Source organism: Falco biarmicus, chromosome 6 (assembly GCF_023638135.1).
Source record: "Falco biarmicus isolate bFalBia1 chromosome 6, bFalBia1.pri, whole genome shotgun sequence".
In the NCBI taxonomy this organism is placed as follows: domain Eukaryota; kingdom Metazoa; phylum Chordata; class Aves; order Falconiformes; family Falconidae; genus Falco; species Falco biarmicus.
Window position 1 is genome coordinate 55889996 of NC_079293.1, and position 18467 is coordinate 55908462.

Genomic DNA, 18467 nt, shown 5'->3' on the forward strand with positions numbered 1-18467 from the left:
ACCTGCAAAATTTCTATCATTAGTTACTTTATGCCTATGAAGTAACTAAACTTAAAGTAGCAGAGTTATACAGCAGTCTGTCAAGAGGACCAACACCTGGGAGTCCAGTGATACAAGTCAAAGGACTACACTCCGATCTCTGGTTAGCAAACAGTTATTCTCATTCTTGATTTTAATCACCGTTTATTCACAATGATTTCAACGGGACTGCTCAGATAAATCAGAGCCTTTCTGGCATCTTACAGCTCTTCCTCTCTTTAAAGCAAAGGAATTGCCTAAAGACACTCCATTGTCCAGCTGCATCTTGCTACCTGCCAAACTATTTTTTAAATATTACTTGACTAAGTTAGTAAATGCCAGAACTTGTTCACTGAACCATTCTCCTCTTCTCTCTGTGTGTGACACAGTCTTTACATGCACAATCCACAGAACTCCTGCCCTAGGCAGGGGCTGGACAGCATTCAGAAAACGAGGCAGCTCTTGGGTATTTTTATATTCTTTCTTCAAGCAATAAAGCCAGTCTTATTTACTCTACACGGTTGGAAAGTAGAATGACTGTTTATTCTCTTTTTAAAAATCCCACTGAAATAACAAAGAGCATGTATCTAAAAAAGCTTTAGGCACTCTAGCAATTACTATTACAAAGCAGTGCAAACTAATTCCTGAAACAAAACGTCTGTTCTCAGCCACTTACAATAGAGCATAAAAATATCTCTTCCCAGCTCTTCATCCTTCTGAGTACTCTGCTCCCAGCATATTTCAAAGCACTCAGTAACCACGTGATCCATGATGCTTGCCTGGTCACAAAATTTTGACTCTTTCAGCGACAGAGAAGGTTATGGGAACGTGTCTCTGCTCCAAACTATTCACTTTCTTTAGTGATGACAAGGGATCCAGCCTGCACACTCCTGCTCTGTAAGTACGGCCAAAGACAAAAAACTGAAGTAGGACCCCAGGCTACTTAGGGCTCCCTAAATCATAATCAGCAGAGATTAAATTTCACACCATGACCAAGGGACAGGGACAAGCACCACCACCACACCACCACCAGTGGAATGATGCTGTCAGCAAGAAAGTCAAGCACTTCAAACAATCTTCGATTGATTTTAAGATGCTTCAGCAACACTGCATTAGCCCAATTCTGAAGTAACAAAGACGACAGAAAATTTGCATCCAAAAGGAACAGGCTTTTTCCTATCTGGGCAGGAACAAGCAGGAAAGGATTACTATCAAATTACAACCTTCCCCCCTCCCCTACCTCGCAAAAAAAACCAACCAGGAACATTCTCTCATCACTTCTGGACTGAAAGCTTGGGTACCATCAGAAAACATATACCTTTACCAAGACAGACTGACATTTCCCCAGCAAACCGCTGATACCTCAGTCTTGTCTGCAGTAACGTTTATCTACTTTATTCTTAGACAGTCCTCAGGCTCTTCCAAACTCCCTCCCTTGCCTTGAGTGCTCAAGAATTATCTTACTACCAGAGGGCTTCTCAATGATTTCTCTCCAGTCTCAGTTGCCTTATTATCTCCACCTCAGTAGGAAACTGCAGCTAAACACACTTTCTTAAGGTGACAAATAAATCAGCGACAGAGCCAGAAGCCAATATGACACTTATTGATCCAGAAGTTGGACCTTCAAAGCAATTCTGGCTCGGAATTATTTTGGCCAGAATATTTCTAGGTACCAAACACTAATATCTCAAGGGGAACCCAAGCAAGTGACGAACAAAAAATGAATGGCCATCTGCCAAAGTTTTGGTTCCAGTGAGTTGTTCAGCACCGCACAGGAAGGCTGTGGTAGAAGCAAGTGCAGCACTAAGCTTTCCTGTGTGGGATTTACCTGCATTAATCGCAAAACTATTCCTTTTCCTTCCTGAAATCCTCTGGCCAGTTATTTATAAATCTAACAGCATCTACAGCAAATGACAAAGTAGATTTTGTGGCAAAATAGCATGTGATCACTTAAGTGAAGACTCTACCGTAACTACACATGAGGAAGCCAAATTAAAAATCCAAAGGCAAACCTAATTCTGGCATTTCTTGAATTTGGAGTTTTAGCAATTTTAATAGTGAAATTTCCTTTTTGGTCTTTCTTTTTCTAAACAAGCTAAAATCATTTTATGACAATGCAAACTTTTAACCAGAAATCTATGGCGATGAAGCACAGCATGAGCTAATGAACTTCATTAGACTGCAACAGAAGTTACTTCCATGTGGAAAAGACCAGGCCACTAGGTACACCTGCTGAGGCTCACATGTGGTCAGAGAACATCTATTCTGCCTTGCTTTCCCCTCCCTGTGCCACCTCTTACCAGCTTCCTTGAAGGGAATCTTAGCTTCTCTCTGGAATAATGCCTTCCCGGTGAAGGCAGTGATTTGACCAGTTCCCAGTTGCTGATGTTTCCCATGGACACTCTCAGGGACTCTCCCAAGAGAGAAATGCCTCTCCAGATACAAAGTGCAGCACATGCCACTGCGCGAGGACAGAAATAGCTCTGCACTAAAAAAGCACTGTACCTAGTTATTGCCTGAGACACTACTGGTATTTCTGACGTATAATCAGGTGAGAAAAAAAGTTGTTTTCAAAATGTTACTTATCTCAAGCAAGCTTGAACACAATTTCAAAAGGGGCAGGTGGACAGACGCACTTTATTGCTTGGAGTTGCTAGACCTATGCATCCAGCAACACTGTTACCTTCTGCACAACACAGCTGGAAATACAAAGCAACAGTGGCCATTATTCCACCATGCATATTCCACTGTTATAGCTGGTTTCCTATGATATTAGCTGCCCCACTTTATTTAAAGGTTAATTCCATCATCTTTTGTTTTGCTTTGTTGTTTTTTTCCATTCAAGCACAATTTGCAAGCTGAAAATAATGACCAAAATTCTGTCCATGCAGTATGTAACAGCTCACTTTCCAAACACAAGCACCAGAAAACTCATTACAGAGTACTTCTTAAACTTCTGTCACTGCATTAGGAAGTGACTGTAAATTATTACAGCTTTTCCAATTTAATGAGTACATTTAAATCGTGAAGTGATGGTGTTACTGTGTGCACTCAGCACAGATTAAAAAAAAAAAAAGAAAAGGAAAAAAAGAAAAGTATTTCACATTTACATTCACACCATGCAGAGTAACTGGTAAGCACTGATGTTTTTCAGATGAGCATACATTACTCAGCCTGACACATGAAGGCATTCTGTAATTTGTAAACTATTTTAAACTCTACTGGAATTCAAGTTTTCTGTTTTATTTAAACATCTTGAAAGAACTAATATACAATGCTAAAATTTTTGTTCTCATTCTTTGGTGCATCATACTGTACAATTTTTAATTCTCCCTATTCCCTGTATAATTTGAAATCCTAGCATTTTCCAGAACCACTCACTATGTAGCTGTCACACAGCATGCTCAAAGCGGCTTTCAAGGAGTATTGACTATTTTCTGACTATTGTTGCTGAAGAGTTTCAATAAAATCTGTATGAGAATGTATTTCCACAGCCTTCTCCAACTACAGGTGACAAAAATCTAACAATTACACTGCCCAAAATCATAGGGAAAGAACGCTTTCAGCTTTTTACCAATGTGGGAACAGATGCAGACATAAGAGACCATGGCATGGCTGAGCAGACAGGCTTGGTATCTGACCCGGCTCCCTTGCTTTGATTGGACTGGGAAGTCAGTGCCCTCTGGCGCAGCCCATCTCGGTAAAGTCTGGCAGGCATGAAACTGCCCATAGGACTTTGTAACAAAAAGAAATTACACAATTTCCTATTTCTAATTTAGTTGTTCTTCTATATCATAAAGAAAGTTAAATCTAAGCAATAATAAGAAAATACTGAGAAAATTTTACACTACTTAGAATAGTTTTCTTACCAGCTTTTATTCATAGAGGAACTTATATTCAGAAAAATGAAGTGGTTCTTGAAAAGAATGGTTGCTCAGATATACTTGCCTGATAATCTGAGGAGGCTGGATATTAATATAGCACACAAGAAAAGAGATTTCTTAAGCATGTCTCTGTGTGTGTGTGTATATATATATATATATATAAATAAGTATGAAACTTCACCATGCAAGCAGTAAGGAGAAGCAAATGCCATCTGACTTACATGACTAAAAATAAGGACTTCAAGTAGGTAACTCCCAAAAAGTCTATATTAAAAAGCAGCATTTCAACATTTTGGTATATGCTTAACTCAAAGAATGCTCATACAATACAGTTTAACAAATCTGAGTGTTCAAAGAAAATCTTCCCCAATATTTTATTAAGAGAAATGACTAAATGTGAGAATGTAAGCAATACATTGTCTGCAATGAATAGTTCAGCTATTGCTTATTATTTATTATAAAAAAACAGGAACTCCAATCTATTACCAAGCTGTAAAAACAGAATCTTTGAATTTGTGCAGCTTGCTGCTAGAGGGTTTTCAGTGGATTTTTCAATTGCATTTCAATGTATATACATGGCAATGGTTTGGTATCTTTAGTGGAACAAGTCTATTATAATTTTTGAAAGATACATGCAAGCTTACAAGAAGTAACTGCTATGGTAATGCCATTTTCATTTTCTTCTTCTTTCAGGAGAGAGTATCAAAACAGTTCAGGTAAACCATCCACATTAACCCTATTCTGAGAATTTGACAAAAAGTGTAACATATCATGATCACATTTACAGTTTCAAGGGATTAGTCACCCTTTTGACCATTTAGAAGCAGCCCTGAAAAATGAATTGTTACAATTACCTTGAAAGCTTAAAAATCCTTACTATTCTAATAGGTCAAATTTTTTGGTATCGATACAAGCACCTAGACTTTCACTGAGTCTTGATGCTCCCTGGTCCAGTGATCTCCTCAGGCCAATTCTGCCTTGTTAGATAATATTCTTCCTTCAGTCAGTGTTAGAATGGCTCCATTCAATTTCATCCAGTAACACCTTGCTTTTGCATTTAAAAAACCCAAAAAAACCAATAAACAAAAACAAAACCAGAATGAGCTGTCTGGCCAATTCTCTCTTTATCTTCCATCACTCTGGACACATTATCATCGCAGCTCTGACTGTGTCTTCCCTAATGCCTGGACCAAAAAAAAAGAATATCTGTCCAAAAACCAAGTACCTGTCTGTTTCTAAATAAAAATAATAATTAAAAAAAAAAAAACCACAAACAAAAAAACAACCAAAGAGCAACCTTAAAATGAAGCTCATGCTTTCCTGAACAGGTCATAGTTAAGAATCTTCTTACGTGATTTCTCAAAGTTACCCTCCACTGCACCTCCCACTCCCCTCCTCTGCTTTGTATGGAACCTTTCCCATTCCTCTACTAATTAATGATCCAACCTTTGCTTTGGTTTTGTTTCTTTTGACATAGGGTAACCAGAACTGAACAAAGCATGTACCAGTGATTTATATGAGATTATTATATTTTCTGTATTGTTCCCTTTTGTATTTCTCTGACATTTCAATATTATGTTTGCCTTTCACACAATGTTGCTTATTAAAATAAAAAGGAATTTTAAAATCCTGAACTGAAAGAAACAAAAGAACGAAAAAAATACAGAACTGGTCAGGGATGTGGAGGCTGATGATACAGGCTTGGCAGCAGCGACCATGAGATTTCAGTGAAGTCTGAAATCCTGAAAGAAGCAAAAGCAAGTACTGAAACAGCAGCACTGGCCTTCAGGAATGGAAGATTTTGGCTTGTTCACAGATCTGCTTGGCAGGATCATACGGGAGACTGCTTTAAAGGGCAAATAGGCCCAGGAAATCTGGATATATCTCCAGGGACTTCACACCAGGCAAGTAACGCATGCAAATCTGCAAGAAGTTAAGTAAATGTGGACGAAAGCCAACATGAATGAACTAGGGACTCCTGACTTTGTCCAAATGGAAAAAGAGGTAAGCAGAAGGTTAAACAGGGGAAACATTATACAGAGAAGGTATATAGTGATATCGCTGCGGTGTACAATGATGGAAGTGGGAAACCCAAAGCTCAGCTGCAGAAGAAACCAGCAAAGGCAACAAGAAAGGCTTCTCTATGTGTAGAAGCAGCAAAAGTAAATCACATTGGAGGGAGTGGCTGATAAAACTGAAGGGCTATGTTGCTATTCAGAAAGACCTTGACATGCTGAAAAAATGGCTAACAAGATCTCATGAAGGTCTACAACCAAAAGCATGCACAAGGCCCTGCACCTGGGACAGAACAGCTGCATGCACTAGTACAGCCTGGGGGCAGACTATTTGAAAGCAACTTTGCAGAAGATGTCCTGTGAGTTGAACATGAGTCAGCAATGTGCCTGGGCAGCAAAGGCAGCCGTGAGCACCCAGGGCTGCTTTAGCAAGAGCGTAGCCAGTGAGTCGAGGGAACTGATTATTCACTGATTATTCGCCTCTGTTTAATTCTGATGAGACTATATACGGACCACTGTGTCCAGCATAAGAAAGACACTGACATACTGAAGCAGGTCCAGTGGATGGCCACTAAAACAAAGAGGGACTGTAGCAAATGACATGCAAGGAGAAGCTGAGCAAACTTGTTTGCTTGCTCTCAACAGAGGAGAGATTTTACTGCTGTCTTCCAGTAGTTAATGGGAGGATAGAGAGGGGATGGAGCCAGGTTCTCCTCAGCTGTGCACAGTGAAAGGACTAAAGACAACATGCACAAGCTGCAAAAGGGGAAATTCCAACAAAGTATCTATAAAAAGAAAAAAATCACTATGAGGGTGGTCAAATGTTGGAACAGGCTGCCCAGAGAGATTGTGGTATCTCCAACCCTGGAGACAACTAAATCCGTACTGGACTTGGCCCTGAGCAACCTCAGTCAAGTTGGCCTGAGGTGCTCCGAGGTGGTGCTCTGAGGTCTGTTCTAAAGAAAATTATTCTGTGATTCTATTCTATGGTTGTGTGATTTACAAAAAACAACACAAAAACACACTCACAACATGTATGTCCTGAATTTCAAACACTTTTTGACTCTTCAACAACAGAAATTGTTGCACAGGCACAACAGTATATGAAGTTCTTTTAAAAAACATATTTTCTTGTGAGATTCTTTTTAAAACATAAACTATGAGAAAACCTCATCAATGTTAGTCTAAATGGAATGATATGAAAATATTGACTAAAATCAACAGGAAATAGGTGCAAGGAAGTCTCTAATATTGAAACTGTATTTTTAGCTAATACAACATAAGACATCTTCTGACAACACATTAAAAAGTATCACATAAATTTTTAAAAAATATATATTTTGAAAACAAAATTGTTATCATTTACTTCAGTAAATACCACCAGTGTGACAAATGTAATTAGAAGTACTGTTCTGCTATCATTCAAATTTCTAAACTATACCAAGCTCAGATGCACTCACTTTATTCATTTTTCTAGGCACCCACATGACAAAAGCATAGCAAAAATAAACTATTTTTAGAAATAAAAAGAACTAAGAATATGAGACTGTCAGAGTCAATGACAGTATAAAGATTCTTAATGATACAGTAATATAATGCTCTAAGTGGACTGTATTTTCACACTTTTCTTTTGGATTTTGTGCACTTGATTACTTCTGTCTATATAGTGAGGCTGTGCTAATTTATGCCTTCCTACAGGGATGACGGCTGTCTGTGCCAGCACCAGAAACTGAATCAAGAAACTCCAGAGCTAAAAGGTAACAGGCTACATTAACTCAAGAGCTGCGATTCATGTTTTATTCATAAAAGCAGATACCTACATACCAGCTTGTGAAATGCATTCTTTTGCCATTTAACGTTTTTATTTCGCTTATTAAAAAAATTATGTATCTTACCTTTAGGTCACTTCCTGGCAAAGTACCTATGCCATCCTTCCAGTCCATAGCACTAAATACATCAAACTCTTGACCATTTCCACTAGAAGCAGATTCATTCATGATGCATGTACTAAAAAAAAAAAAAAAATTAAAAAATAAAAAGATTTTATCTGAAAATGCTGTAAGTGGTTTAATGCTTTTATCGCTGGGCATTTCTTCAAATGTACTTCATAGATTAACATCCATGCTTCCCTCAGCACACTGGCAATGTGGACAACTGATGACAATGCTGGTAATATACACTAATGTAAGACAAGCAAGGCAAAACCTTTTGAAAATCTTAAAGAAATAATACTTGTTTTACACATGAGGAGGCTATTAACAAGGCTGCACTGCAAAGAAATTAAAAACTTCAAACTGCAAAGAAACTGACATGGGGAAAACACCTCAAGTACACCTAGGAAAAACATTTGTTCTGGGGAAGGCAAGACATGAGTGCATGCCTATAATAAATACATTAGGCACTGATTAATAGAACTGCTTTCCCTTAATATCAGATAACATGCTGATGTGAATGCTTCACCCAAGTTCAAATTAAAATTTCAAAATTAATTTGAAACTGTCTCATTTTCACCATCTGACTCAAGACACCCAAATATTCCTGGTCTGTTTCCATATGTTTTCACTAAATTTTTATTTGCATTTGTGAAATTTATTTACATGTAGGTTAGAACATATACACCAGAGAAAACTACTGCTTTGCAAGACTATTTTATTGGATCCCTCTGTTTCAGAACAGTGAAATGAGAGGAAAAGAATATTTATCTTCAGAAATAGTGGATTTGAACACCCTCTTCTGTGATGAGTTTAACCCAAATAATTTGCACAAGCAAGAGAGGTATGTAAGACCTGCCACTGACCCTGAGCTTTGGCCCACCACTTGTCATTGCCACAAAGATGGCACCAGTTGCACTGACCTGCAGATGTTTCTCACAGCCAGTTGTGACTACCACCAACTTCTTCCTTTCTACTTCTTACAAACCCAGCGATCTTTAAAACTGTGGCCTGGCACCTAGTTTATTATTTGTTCAATGTAAAATCTGACTCATTCATTTTCTTTCTGAAGAACTACTGCGTTATGCTTAGCAGCTGAAATAATATGCAGTAAAATTAGCACTGTCTTTGGTTTGTGAACTATTAGCAAAAGCTCACCCCTTTTCAAATTTACACTTTCTGAACTTTTTTAACAAACACTTTCCAAGTCTCATACACCGTCTGCAGACTGCAAACTTTTGCTGCAAGTATCAGTAATTGAAATTCAAATGGGTAGAGAGATTCCTCAGTGCTTGACCTTGTTTTCTAAAATCTAATTTCTAAGTGAGGTCCCACTCCCAAAATCAGCAAATATCTATTAATACTCTCTGGAAATTTGGAATTTTCACAAAAAAGAATGAGTGGTATTTGTTCACTCACAGATAACAGAAAAAGATGCAAACCAAGCAGAACTCAGGTTGTCGTGAAGCTTTTTACCGAAAGTTTGAGAAGAAAAATGCTTAGCTAGTTGTCTGACGTGAAAAATAATCAAATTTACATTTTTTTCATCAAAAAAATCTAAGAATCACTGTAACACCACCACTACAGACAGATACTGCTTTGGGTTTGGGTCTACAATGTGGACTCCCTTGTATTTCTCTTTGGGTTCCTCTTTTCTTTCCTCCTCAACTCTTTAAAACCCTGAGCAACACCTTACTCCAGAAGTACTTTCACTACACAGTATCAGGCTAACAGGAGCTGGACGTCAGTCAGTAACCACTGCCTGAAGTGAAAGTTTCTGCATTCCCCTTCATTTCATACGATGGGTAGGGTTCACAGAAGGGGCTTTGAGAAAACTTCATGTATTTCACATGACAAGTTTGAAGTAAGAAAAACCACATGATTCAATGGGTCTTCTCCATCTCTAATTTCATTAGTTCTCTATGAGAAAGTATTGAAAACCATACTGTTAATGCACAAAAACTCGTATGTCAATAAATCTAAATTAATTCAGTGCAAATGGATAAATTCTCCAAAGCCACAGAGCTTATCTTTTAAAATCACTCCCAGGCAAAATCCACCACCTCACCTCAGGGCACCTCCTGCAATACAACTTGGATGATCTCTGTTTGATCCAAGAGCACAGTACATCGCAGAGCTCAAGCCCACCAAGCATCCAGCTTCCACACCACAGCAGACCAACTCAAGCAGGCTTCCACCAAACTGAGCTGCAGCACAATGGCACGGGCCTTCTCTCAAGAACACAAAACCCAAGTTGCTAAGGAGTAGCTGAGAAATTGGATCTATCCAGAAACCCATGAAATTTTAAGGACCTGAAACATGCTGGTTGAAGCACACTGGCATAACGAGCCCGCTGCTATTAGCCTGGCTAATCAAAGGCAAAGCTGTGTCTGCATTAACTGAAGTTTCTAAGTAATCTTAAACCACCACCCTACTTAGAGGACATTTCACTCAGCCCTCTTATAAAAAACATGTTCCAACCATTTCTGCAGAAGGCATGACAGAAGATGGGAAGAGACTTGGGAGGCTGTGGTGAAATGTTTCCTCGCAGCGGCTGCTGTCCCATGGAGCAAGGCGCAGTGGACAGCTGCTCCAGCAGATGCTGGCATCTCTGATAGTGCCACTCTCATTATAGACAGTTTTTAACAGAAACAGTTGGGGAAAAAATGACATGGAGGAAAAAAAAAAAAACTTAAGAGCCTATCCTACTCAGGCAAGATGTAAACTGTAAAAGTTAAAAAAAAAATTGTTAACAGAAATGTTCAGGGTGTATTTCTCAGAAGAAAACATACAGATTTTCATTTAGTTACACCTAACAGAGTTTCCTCAAGTAACAATCTGTAATAATGATACATTCTACTGTTTGATAAGGTATTAATTGTTGTTTTCCTTTTAAAATTAACTCAGCATCAAAGGCATGATCTGTACATTCCCATTCTGCAGGCTACAGAAGTGTTCCTGGTAGGGATAAAAAGGTCACAGGGCAATGCAGATAGAAATGAATTTACCAAAAGGAATTACATTTAACAAAATATCTGTTTCCAGCTTTGCTGAGTTTGAACACATCAAAGATAGGGCTATATCCCTCTACTAATGATAATAAGGAGGGAGATGGAGACCAATTAAATTGTTACAGCAATGAGGTACTAAAAAAGGATTAAATCATCGCAATATATATATCTAAATCACAGAACAAAGAAAACTACAGAATGCCTTATCTGCTCATTTTCATTTTCGTTTCTAAAGCTCTGATGTAGTTCTCTGAACTAGTATAACTCCATCCATAATGATTTCATTAACTATCATTCCTGTTGCTATGCTTCCAGAACAGTAGTAAAAATACTAGATGAATAAGGGGCAAAGTAACTGCAGTACTCTCCTTATGCCTGCCACATTCTGAATGCCATCCGATGTGACGGAAAGGACATGACAGTAACAACTTGGAATAGTCATCTTCCAAAAGCATCTCCAAAATCCACTATTAAGGATGTAGCTGTATCTCAGTCTTTACAGCCATAAGCTATAACATTTATAGAGGAGTGTGCTGCATGTTAATACTTCAACATTAACTTTTAGACATATATAATAAATTCATTAGAATAAGCAAGCATATAAAATAAGATTAGACACATCCTTTAGAAAGACCTTCATTTTTACCAACTGGCTCAACAATAAATGAGTATCTCACAGAGGAGATACTTAATAACAGCACTAAAAATGAGATCGTTTCATCTGGCAAAAGACTCTCTAAAGATGTAAAGCAAAGAAACAGGAGAGAATACGCCAATTAAACTTACAAGTAGTTTTTGAAGTAATTATAGGGTTATGTACTGAATATGTCAAAAAGTAATAATACAATTCTTTCTTTCAGTCACTGCTTTAAAAAACTACCTGACGTCTACTCAAATTTTGCAAATCTAAAATGCCACCTGTGAAATGTCCGTATTTCTAGCCAGCAGGGCCAACTCAACACCAGGTCACCAGTCTTTTCTTTGTGTTATTTTTATTTTAACTTTTTAGGACTTCTGTAGCCACAAAGACAGGACAGACTAACAGATTTGCCCCACGCTGGTCCTCTCCCCAGCCGACAGCTCCTGCAAAGAGAAGCAAAACTGGGCATGTGAAGCCAGAGGAGGTCTCAGCAAGTGGCACCAAGGAGGATGATGATAAGGTGATGTCCTTATGGAGCCAAGCCATGGACCCTCTTCCCCACAGGGCTGCATGAAACCAGTGCTGATGGATGTTCACAAAAGCAACAGATGCGGTTTTTGTCTTAATACCATAGACGGGTATTTTGGGCATCTCCAAGTAGGAGGCTGCTTGGTATAGCACCCATGGGCGACAGGGACATATTTTCCCTCCCCACACAATAAATCCGGAAAATAAATCAGGAAGTGGATCAGATGGGGACAATTCTGTACCAGAGCTGCAAATACACTAGCTTCTAGGCACCAGGATCCTGACAAGTGCATACTCACCTTCAGCTCTACTGAACATGTAAGAATGTGAATACTACCAGGGCTGACTTGTTACACCACCAGAACCAGAGGAGCAGAATTACCCCTCGCAATGTAAGCTCCCTCTATTTCGTACGGATTTTGTATTAAGCTAGCTTCATAATGACAGCAAAAGCAGAGCCAAACTGACTGTAAACCCACTGGGGTGAGTCCTGCTTTTCTCCTTGCAGTCCCTTCTTTGAGCTGGGTACACCTCACACTTGTCTCTTTCTCACCCTTCATCTTTTGCACCTGATTCTTCACTTAAAGAAAAACAACCACAACAAGAACAGTGCAGGAAATAGTAAAATGCTTTGAGGCTATCCACCACATTTCAATATGTGCTTTGTTTTGTATCCATTTCATGATTCAATTATTTTAATGTTTCATTAAAAGAAGTATCTGCAGATCACACATTTCCTTCAAAACCTCATTTTTTGCTGTTTAGGAATTACTTCATGTAGTTCCTGCCATGTTTCTAGTCCATGTGCTGAAGAGTTGTTCAAGTAAATTTCTCTATTTTGCCTGTTGCTCATACAGTTTAAAATAACTTACTTGTAATAAAGATGAGATATATAGCTTATACATGTGTTCACAAAGGAACCACGGCTTAAAATTCTTTGCCATTCTTGACACTTGTAACAGAAAATGGACCAGATTTCCTACTGATGATGTCCCTTTAGCATTATTTCCTCTTATTTTATGTGGCTACTCTTCTGTCTGCGAGATCCTCCAGGGATACTGTGTATGTTTCTTCCTCCTTCCCAATACTTCAGCTTAAAACTTCTTTCTCACAGAAAGAATCTGGCCACATACACATTACAAAATGCTGTGGACCCTGAGTCTGCACCAGTGCTAAAGGAGGTTCACGCTGTCCTTGCTTGAGTCTGGTCCTTGTCAGTGAGCTAACACAAGTACTGCCATACCATTGCTAGAAACTGGGTAACACAGTTGCACGCAGCATTTATCTACCACCACATTTTCAAATATCCACAGAACACTGTAACAACAATAGTTACCCAATACCAAAGCTACACCATATTCTAATTAAACTTACCAATAACAACTTTTGGTTGTTTTTTTTACCTCACGCTGAAGAAGTATTTCCTCCGCAACGCTTTCATGACTCCTTTATTTCTGTTACTGTCTGTGCAGCCCTGAGTGGAGATTTAACCTACTCAGATAGTAAGACCTGAGTACAACTCTGAAATCCTGTGGCTTAATTTCTCTTAATTCCTTGAACCAGGCACAGAAAGTTACAGAAAACTGCATTTGTTTATCTGTGCCTCCATCCCTTCCCTGTGCAGACACCTCTGAGAACTGTGACGCACCAAATCTTCACGCCGAGTATCACCTGACTTATTTCAAATTGTTATTTCCTTCCCCGAGTTAATTCAATACACATCTGAACACTCCTTTTGTCTGACTCACGCCCTCCTCTTCTGCCAGTTCTCAGCAGCTTCCATGAGCTCTGCTGTCCTTATACAATTAATTCACCTTCTTCTAGCTCCTAAATGTGCTCAGCAGGTTACTGCATTTACAGTTTCCCTTCTCTCCAATACATGAAGAGCTCGTATCTCCCATTGTGATGAGCGGTCCTACTACTGGAGGACTAATAAGCCACCACTACAGAGATGCTATCGCTTTCTTCGGTAAGCCCCGTGCCAGGTAATCTCACTGGTTCCTCACACCCATCACTCACCATCCACCACCCTACCGAAGAGCACTATTAAAAAACTCATGAGTAAATGGAATAGCCCACAAAAAGTCAACCATCTTACTTTATAGAACAGGTGTTGCCCTGTGAAACTAACAAGAGGAAAAGGACTCGCCACATAATCATTTTCCTTAGTTATTAGAACTTTCGAAGGCAGCACTCTAGAAAAATTCATTAAACTGAAGGTGAAACGCACCACTGCAACAAAAAACGGAGTTCACTGCAATTGCCCAAGTGACAACAAAACCCAAGATCACTGCTTCAGCCACCTTCATTAGAGCACCAGTTCACGAGAAGCCCAACTGGACCATAAAGCCACTGAAGTCACATCTGGAAAAATCCAGCACCCAGCACACCCCAACTGAAGCAGGGTGGTGTTACTGCCTTCAGCCGCTAGTTTCAGGGAGTTTCTCTCTTAGAGATGTTCATCATACAAACTTCTGGGAACGTGGTAACTTCCTTGGTGAAATGTACTGGTTTTCTGAACAGCTTTTATATTCCCATTACAAAAACTGGGTTACGATCCCGAACACGGACTATTTCCTAAAACGATGCACGCCAAAGTTTTTCCATCACGAGTTTCATTGATGCTCATCACCTGGTATCTAGCACAGAGCGAGCATCCATTCGCGAGCGGAAACAACCAGCAGAAACGGTCGGCCCTGGGCCACCCGACTCTATGAGGGAAACCAAAAAGAAACCCAGAACAGCACAAAACCGAAAACACAACTCGCGGTTCCATTTGCGCTTCCGCTGCAAGGCTGGCACACGCCACGCCGTTAGGCACAGGTAATCAGAAGAAAGGGAGGAGGCTGCGACCCTCACCGCCCGCCGGCTGCCGCATCTCCCCGGGCCTCCCTCCCACGCAGCGCCTGCTCCCCGGGGCTCACACCGCGCGCCCGGGTGGGACAAGTGACACGGCCGCGGGGCGCGCCCCCCGCCGCTCCCCGCGCAGCCCGTGAGCCCGGCCCACCCGCGGCGGCCCCCGGCGCCGCTGGGCCCCGGCCGCGGCCGCCCCGGAGCCGGCCCTCCCGCCCGCACGGCGCGGCGGAGCGGCGCGGCAGCCGGAACGCGGCGGCGAGGCCCGGCGGGCGCGGCCGCCGCTCCCCGGCGCCGGCAGCCCGCGGCCTACCGCCAGAGGTCCCTCCTTGGCCAGTTTTGCGGCGTGTTTTTGCTGCACTTGAAACTTTATGGAGAAAACCCGGGCTCAGGTCCGCGTCTTCCCCGGGCTCGGGCAGAACCACCGAGACAAAAGCGCCCGCCCGCCCGTCCCGGCCGGCTCCTCGGGGGGAGCGCTCGGGGAAAGTGCTTCTCAAGTTGCTCCGTTTCTTTCCCGAATTTGGCTTTTTTTTCTTTCCCCCACGCCCCGGGCAATTCAGTCGAGCGGGAGGAGAGTGCCCCCCGGCCCCGGCGTGGGGGCGGCGGCGGGGGCGAGCGCGGTGCGGGCGGGGGTGGGAGAGGAACTGGGTGTTAAGTGTTCCTGAGGAAGTTGCACAACGAGAGAGGGACTCCGCTTGTTTACCGGGTCCTTTGGTTTTTTTTCCTCCCGCCCCCCCTCCAACCCCCACCCCTACCCCACCCTCCCCGAGACCGGGATCCGGGAAAAGGAGGCTGTCTCCGCGTGGAAAGGAAAAAAAAAAATAAAAAGCGTAAAAAAAAAAAAGAAGAGAAACGTTACCTTCTCCTCCCTCCTCCCCTCCCCCAGCGCGGAGGAGGAGGAGGAGGAGAGGGGCGAGTTCTTTTTTTTCTAGGGGGCTGCGGGGGTTTGCTCCCCGGCCGCTCGCAGCCGATCCCCGGGCATCCCTCGGCGGCGGAGTCACCCCTTCCCGCGGGAGGGGCCGGCACACGCCGCCTCCCCGGAGAGCTCGCCCCTGCCCGGCCCGCAGCCTCCAGCGCCCGGCCCCGCGCAGCAACTTTTTCTCTCACGCTCTCGTGTGCGCCCGCTCCGACGGGGAGGGGGGAAAAAACATGGGGGTGGGGAACGGGCTCCGCTGCGGCCCCGACGCGGCGCCCCGCGCCCCGGGCGCTACAGCCCCGGCGGCCTCTCCCCGGCCCCGGCCAGGGGCGGGCGGCCGCTCCGCGGGAGCGCCTTCCCGTCGTCCGCCGCTCCCCCCACCCTCCCAAAATCGCTTTCCGCCTCCCGCCGCCGAAAAAACACCGCCTCGCACACGTTAGCGAGAACAAGTGTGCCTGTATCCTGTTGTTGCATGCACCGGCTGCGGAGACGGGGAGAGACGGGCGTGTGCGCGGGGGCCGCTCCCCCACCCCGGCCGCACTTCAGGCGCGAGCGCGCAACTTAACAGAAAAGCCGTGACCTAGTCCCTGCCCCTGCCCCCCCATCCTCGGCAAAATACGCACTCACGTGTATGTGCACTCACATACACCGCCGGCACGCCGGGGCCGGCCTCCGGCAGCCCCCCGGGCCAGCCCGCGCAGCCGGCGGCGGTGACAGGCGCCGGCCCCCGCCGCCGCACGCAGCCCGGAGCGGGCAGGGGCCGTTCCCCCGCCGCCTCACATGTCTGCCGCAGCGAGCGCGGCGCACGCACCGCACAGAGGCAGGAACTGAGCACTCGAGCGAAAGACTTTTTTTTTTTTTCGCCTCTTTAAAAAAAAAAATTGCTTCAAGCTTTTTTTTTTTTTGTATGTGTATGTGTGTGCAAACTTTCCCCAAAATGGCGGAAATTGGGAGATGATTATATTTTAAATATCTCTCGCACACAATCACACAAAGTGCAGGAGCGACGGAAAATACAAACTCTCTCCGCTGCGCGCTGAAGAGGCCTTCGCACACGGGGAGCCACGGCACATTCAACCGGTATATCCCGGCGGCCGCCACCTCTCGCCGCTTCCGACCAAAAAAGCCGGGGCTTTTTCACACCCCTCTCGGCTGCGCATTGCCCCCTGGCAGCCCGCACTTCTCCCCGTCCTTCAGCCTGTGTGAACAAAGAGCCGGGGCTGGGGAGGGGGGGCTCCGGTGGCAGCGAGCCCCCTCCCTCCCCTCCGCTCGCTCCCCGCCCGGCGCTCACACGCACACGCACACCCATGCACCCCCCCGCCGCCCCGCCGCTGCACCCGCATCACATTGTTCCCAACGGCGCGGCGGTGCCCCGTAAGTGTCATTAAATGGAGCCAACTGACAAGCTCATTGGTGGGGCAAGTCTGCAAAATGTCTCTCCCCTTCCCTTCCCCCTCCCTTCGGAACCCCCTCCCCCCCAAAAAAGCCCCCCCCAAACACATTTCCACAGCTCCCTCCCCCGTGTGTGTGTATATATATCTATATGTACATACACATACGTGCGTGCGTGCCTGTGTATGTATATAAATATACAGCGCATATATATATATATATATACACACATGTACTCCCTTCATGTGTTTGGGAAGAGAAAAAGAAATACCAGGCACCTCTCTCTTTCTTTTGTTCCTCTTTCACACTCGTACACTTATGATTTAGTGAGATCCCCGGTGCCCCAGCCGCTCCCCAGCCACTTGGCGAGTCACTTGCCCACTTTCCCCGGCATTAACTTCCATCCTTTCTGCTCGAGGTGGTGGGGGAGAAGCCCCCCTCCCCTTCCCCAGATACGTTTCGTAAGGGAGGGAGGGGAGGTGCGTCTCTCCCTTTATCTCTCGCGCTCTCTCTAACTTTCATCCTCACCTAGGGGGAAAATTAAAACCCGTCACCAGCCTTTGCCATTGCAGCTCCCTAAACGGCTTGCGGATCAGATCGGAACCCGCCGCTCCTTACCCCCCCAAATTCTCTCTCTTTCTCCGTCTCTCGAGTAGTCCTGACAAATATGGTCCAGGGCTGCGGGCACCAGTGAGCATGCGCCCGCGGAGCCAGGGCTGGGGAAAGGGGAAACTGCCGCCGCCGCCGCCGCCGCCGTCGCCGCCGCCGCCGCCGCGGCTGCTCTTCCTCCCTCGCCCGCGCTGCCGCTGCGCCCCAGCCGCCGGCAGCGGCACCCGGCACCCGGCGGCGGCACCCGGCGCCCTTACCGAAAACAGCCGCCAGCCGCGGCTCCGGCGGAGGTGCATCGTCCCCCACGACTGACTGCCGACGCCGGAGGAATAATAAGGAGACTTGTGCAGCAGCCGCGCGCTATTTTGGGCGCTTTCAAAAAGAATGCCTCGCACTTCTCGGGCCCGGGGGGGGCGTCTGGTCCCCGGCGGTCCCGCCAGGTGCCGGTGAGGCTGGGCGGTGGGCGCCGGCAGGCCGGGGAGAGCCTGCCCGCGGCTCTCGGCCCCCATCCTCGACATAAACCAGACCCGGGGCAGAGGCAGGACGGTTCCGCACCGGGGAGAAGTGCGGGAGCTGCGGGAGCGGGGCGGGCAGCCGCTCCGCAGCCTCCCCGGCGGGGGCACCGGCACCGGGAGGGGGCGAGGCCGGGCAGCGCGGACCCGGGTCCCCC

The 18467-nt window shown here is 44.6% G+C and overlaps 1 protein-coding gene across 11 annotated transcripts in view; it reads right to left on the reverse strand.

Moving 5' to 3' along the window:
* The window catches only part of L3MBTL3 (L3MBTL histone methyl-lysine binding protein 3), an 84338-nt gene extending 66456 nt beyond the window's left edge, over nt 1–17882 (reverse strand). Inside the window, exons 1-2 of one of the 11 annotated variants that reach the window (XM_056343154.1) lie at nt 17807–17882; nt 7813–7924 (exon numbers count right to left, since the gene is read on the reverse strand). In XM_056343154.1, coding sequence (XP_056199129.1) covers nt 7813–7914 — 102 coding nt within the window. In that variant the 5' untranslated portion in view covers nt 7915–7924; nt 17807–17882. Of the gene's footprint in view, nt 1–7812; nt 7925–13401; nt 14609–14659; nt 14867–14886; nt 15102–15193; nt 15552–15739; nt 16233–16423; nt 16608–17716; nt 17736–17806 lie in introns of those variants that run through there. The other 10 variants (XM_056343160.1, XM_056343162.1, XM_056343156.1 and 7 more) reach the window with 10 other exon arrangements.
* Nucleotides 17883–18467: the final 585 nt, after the last annotated feature.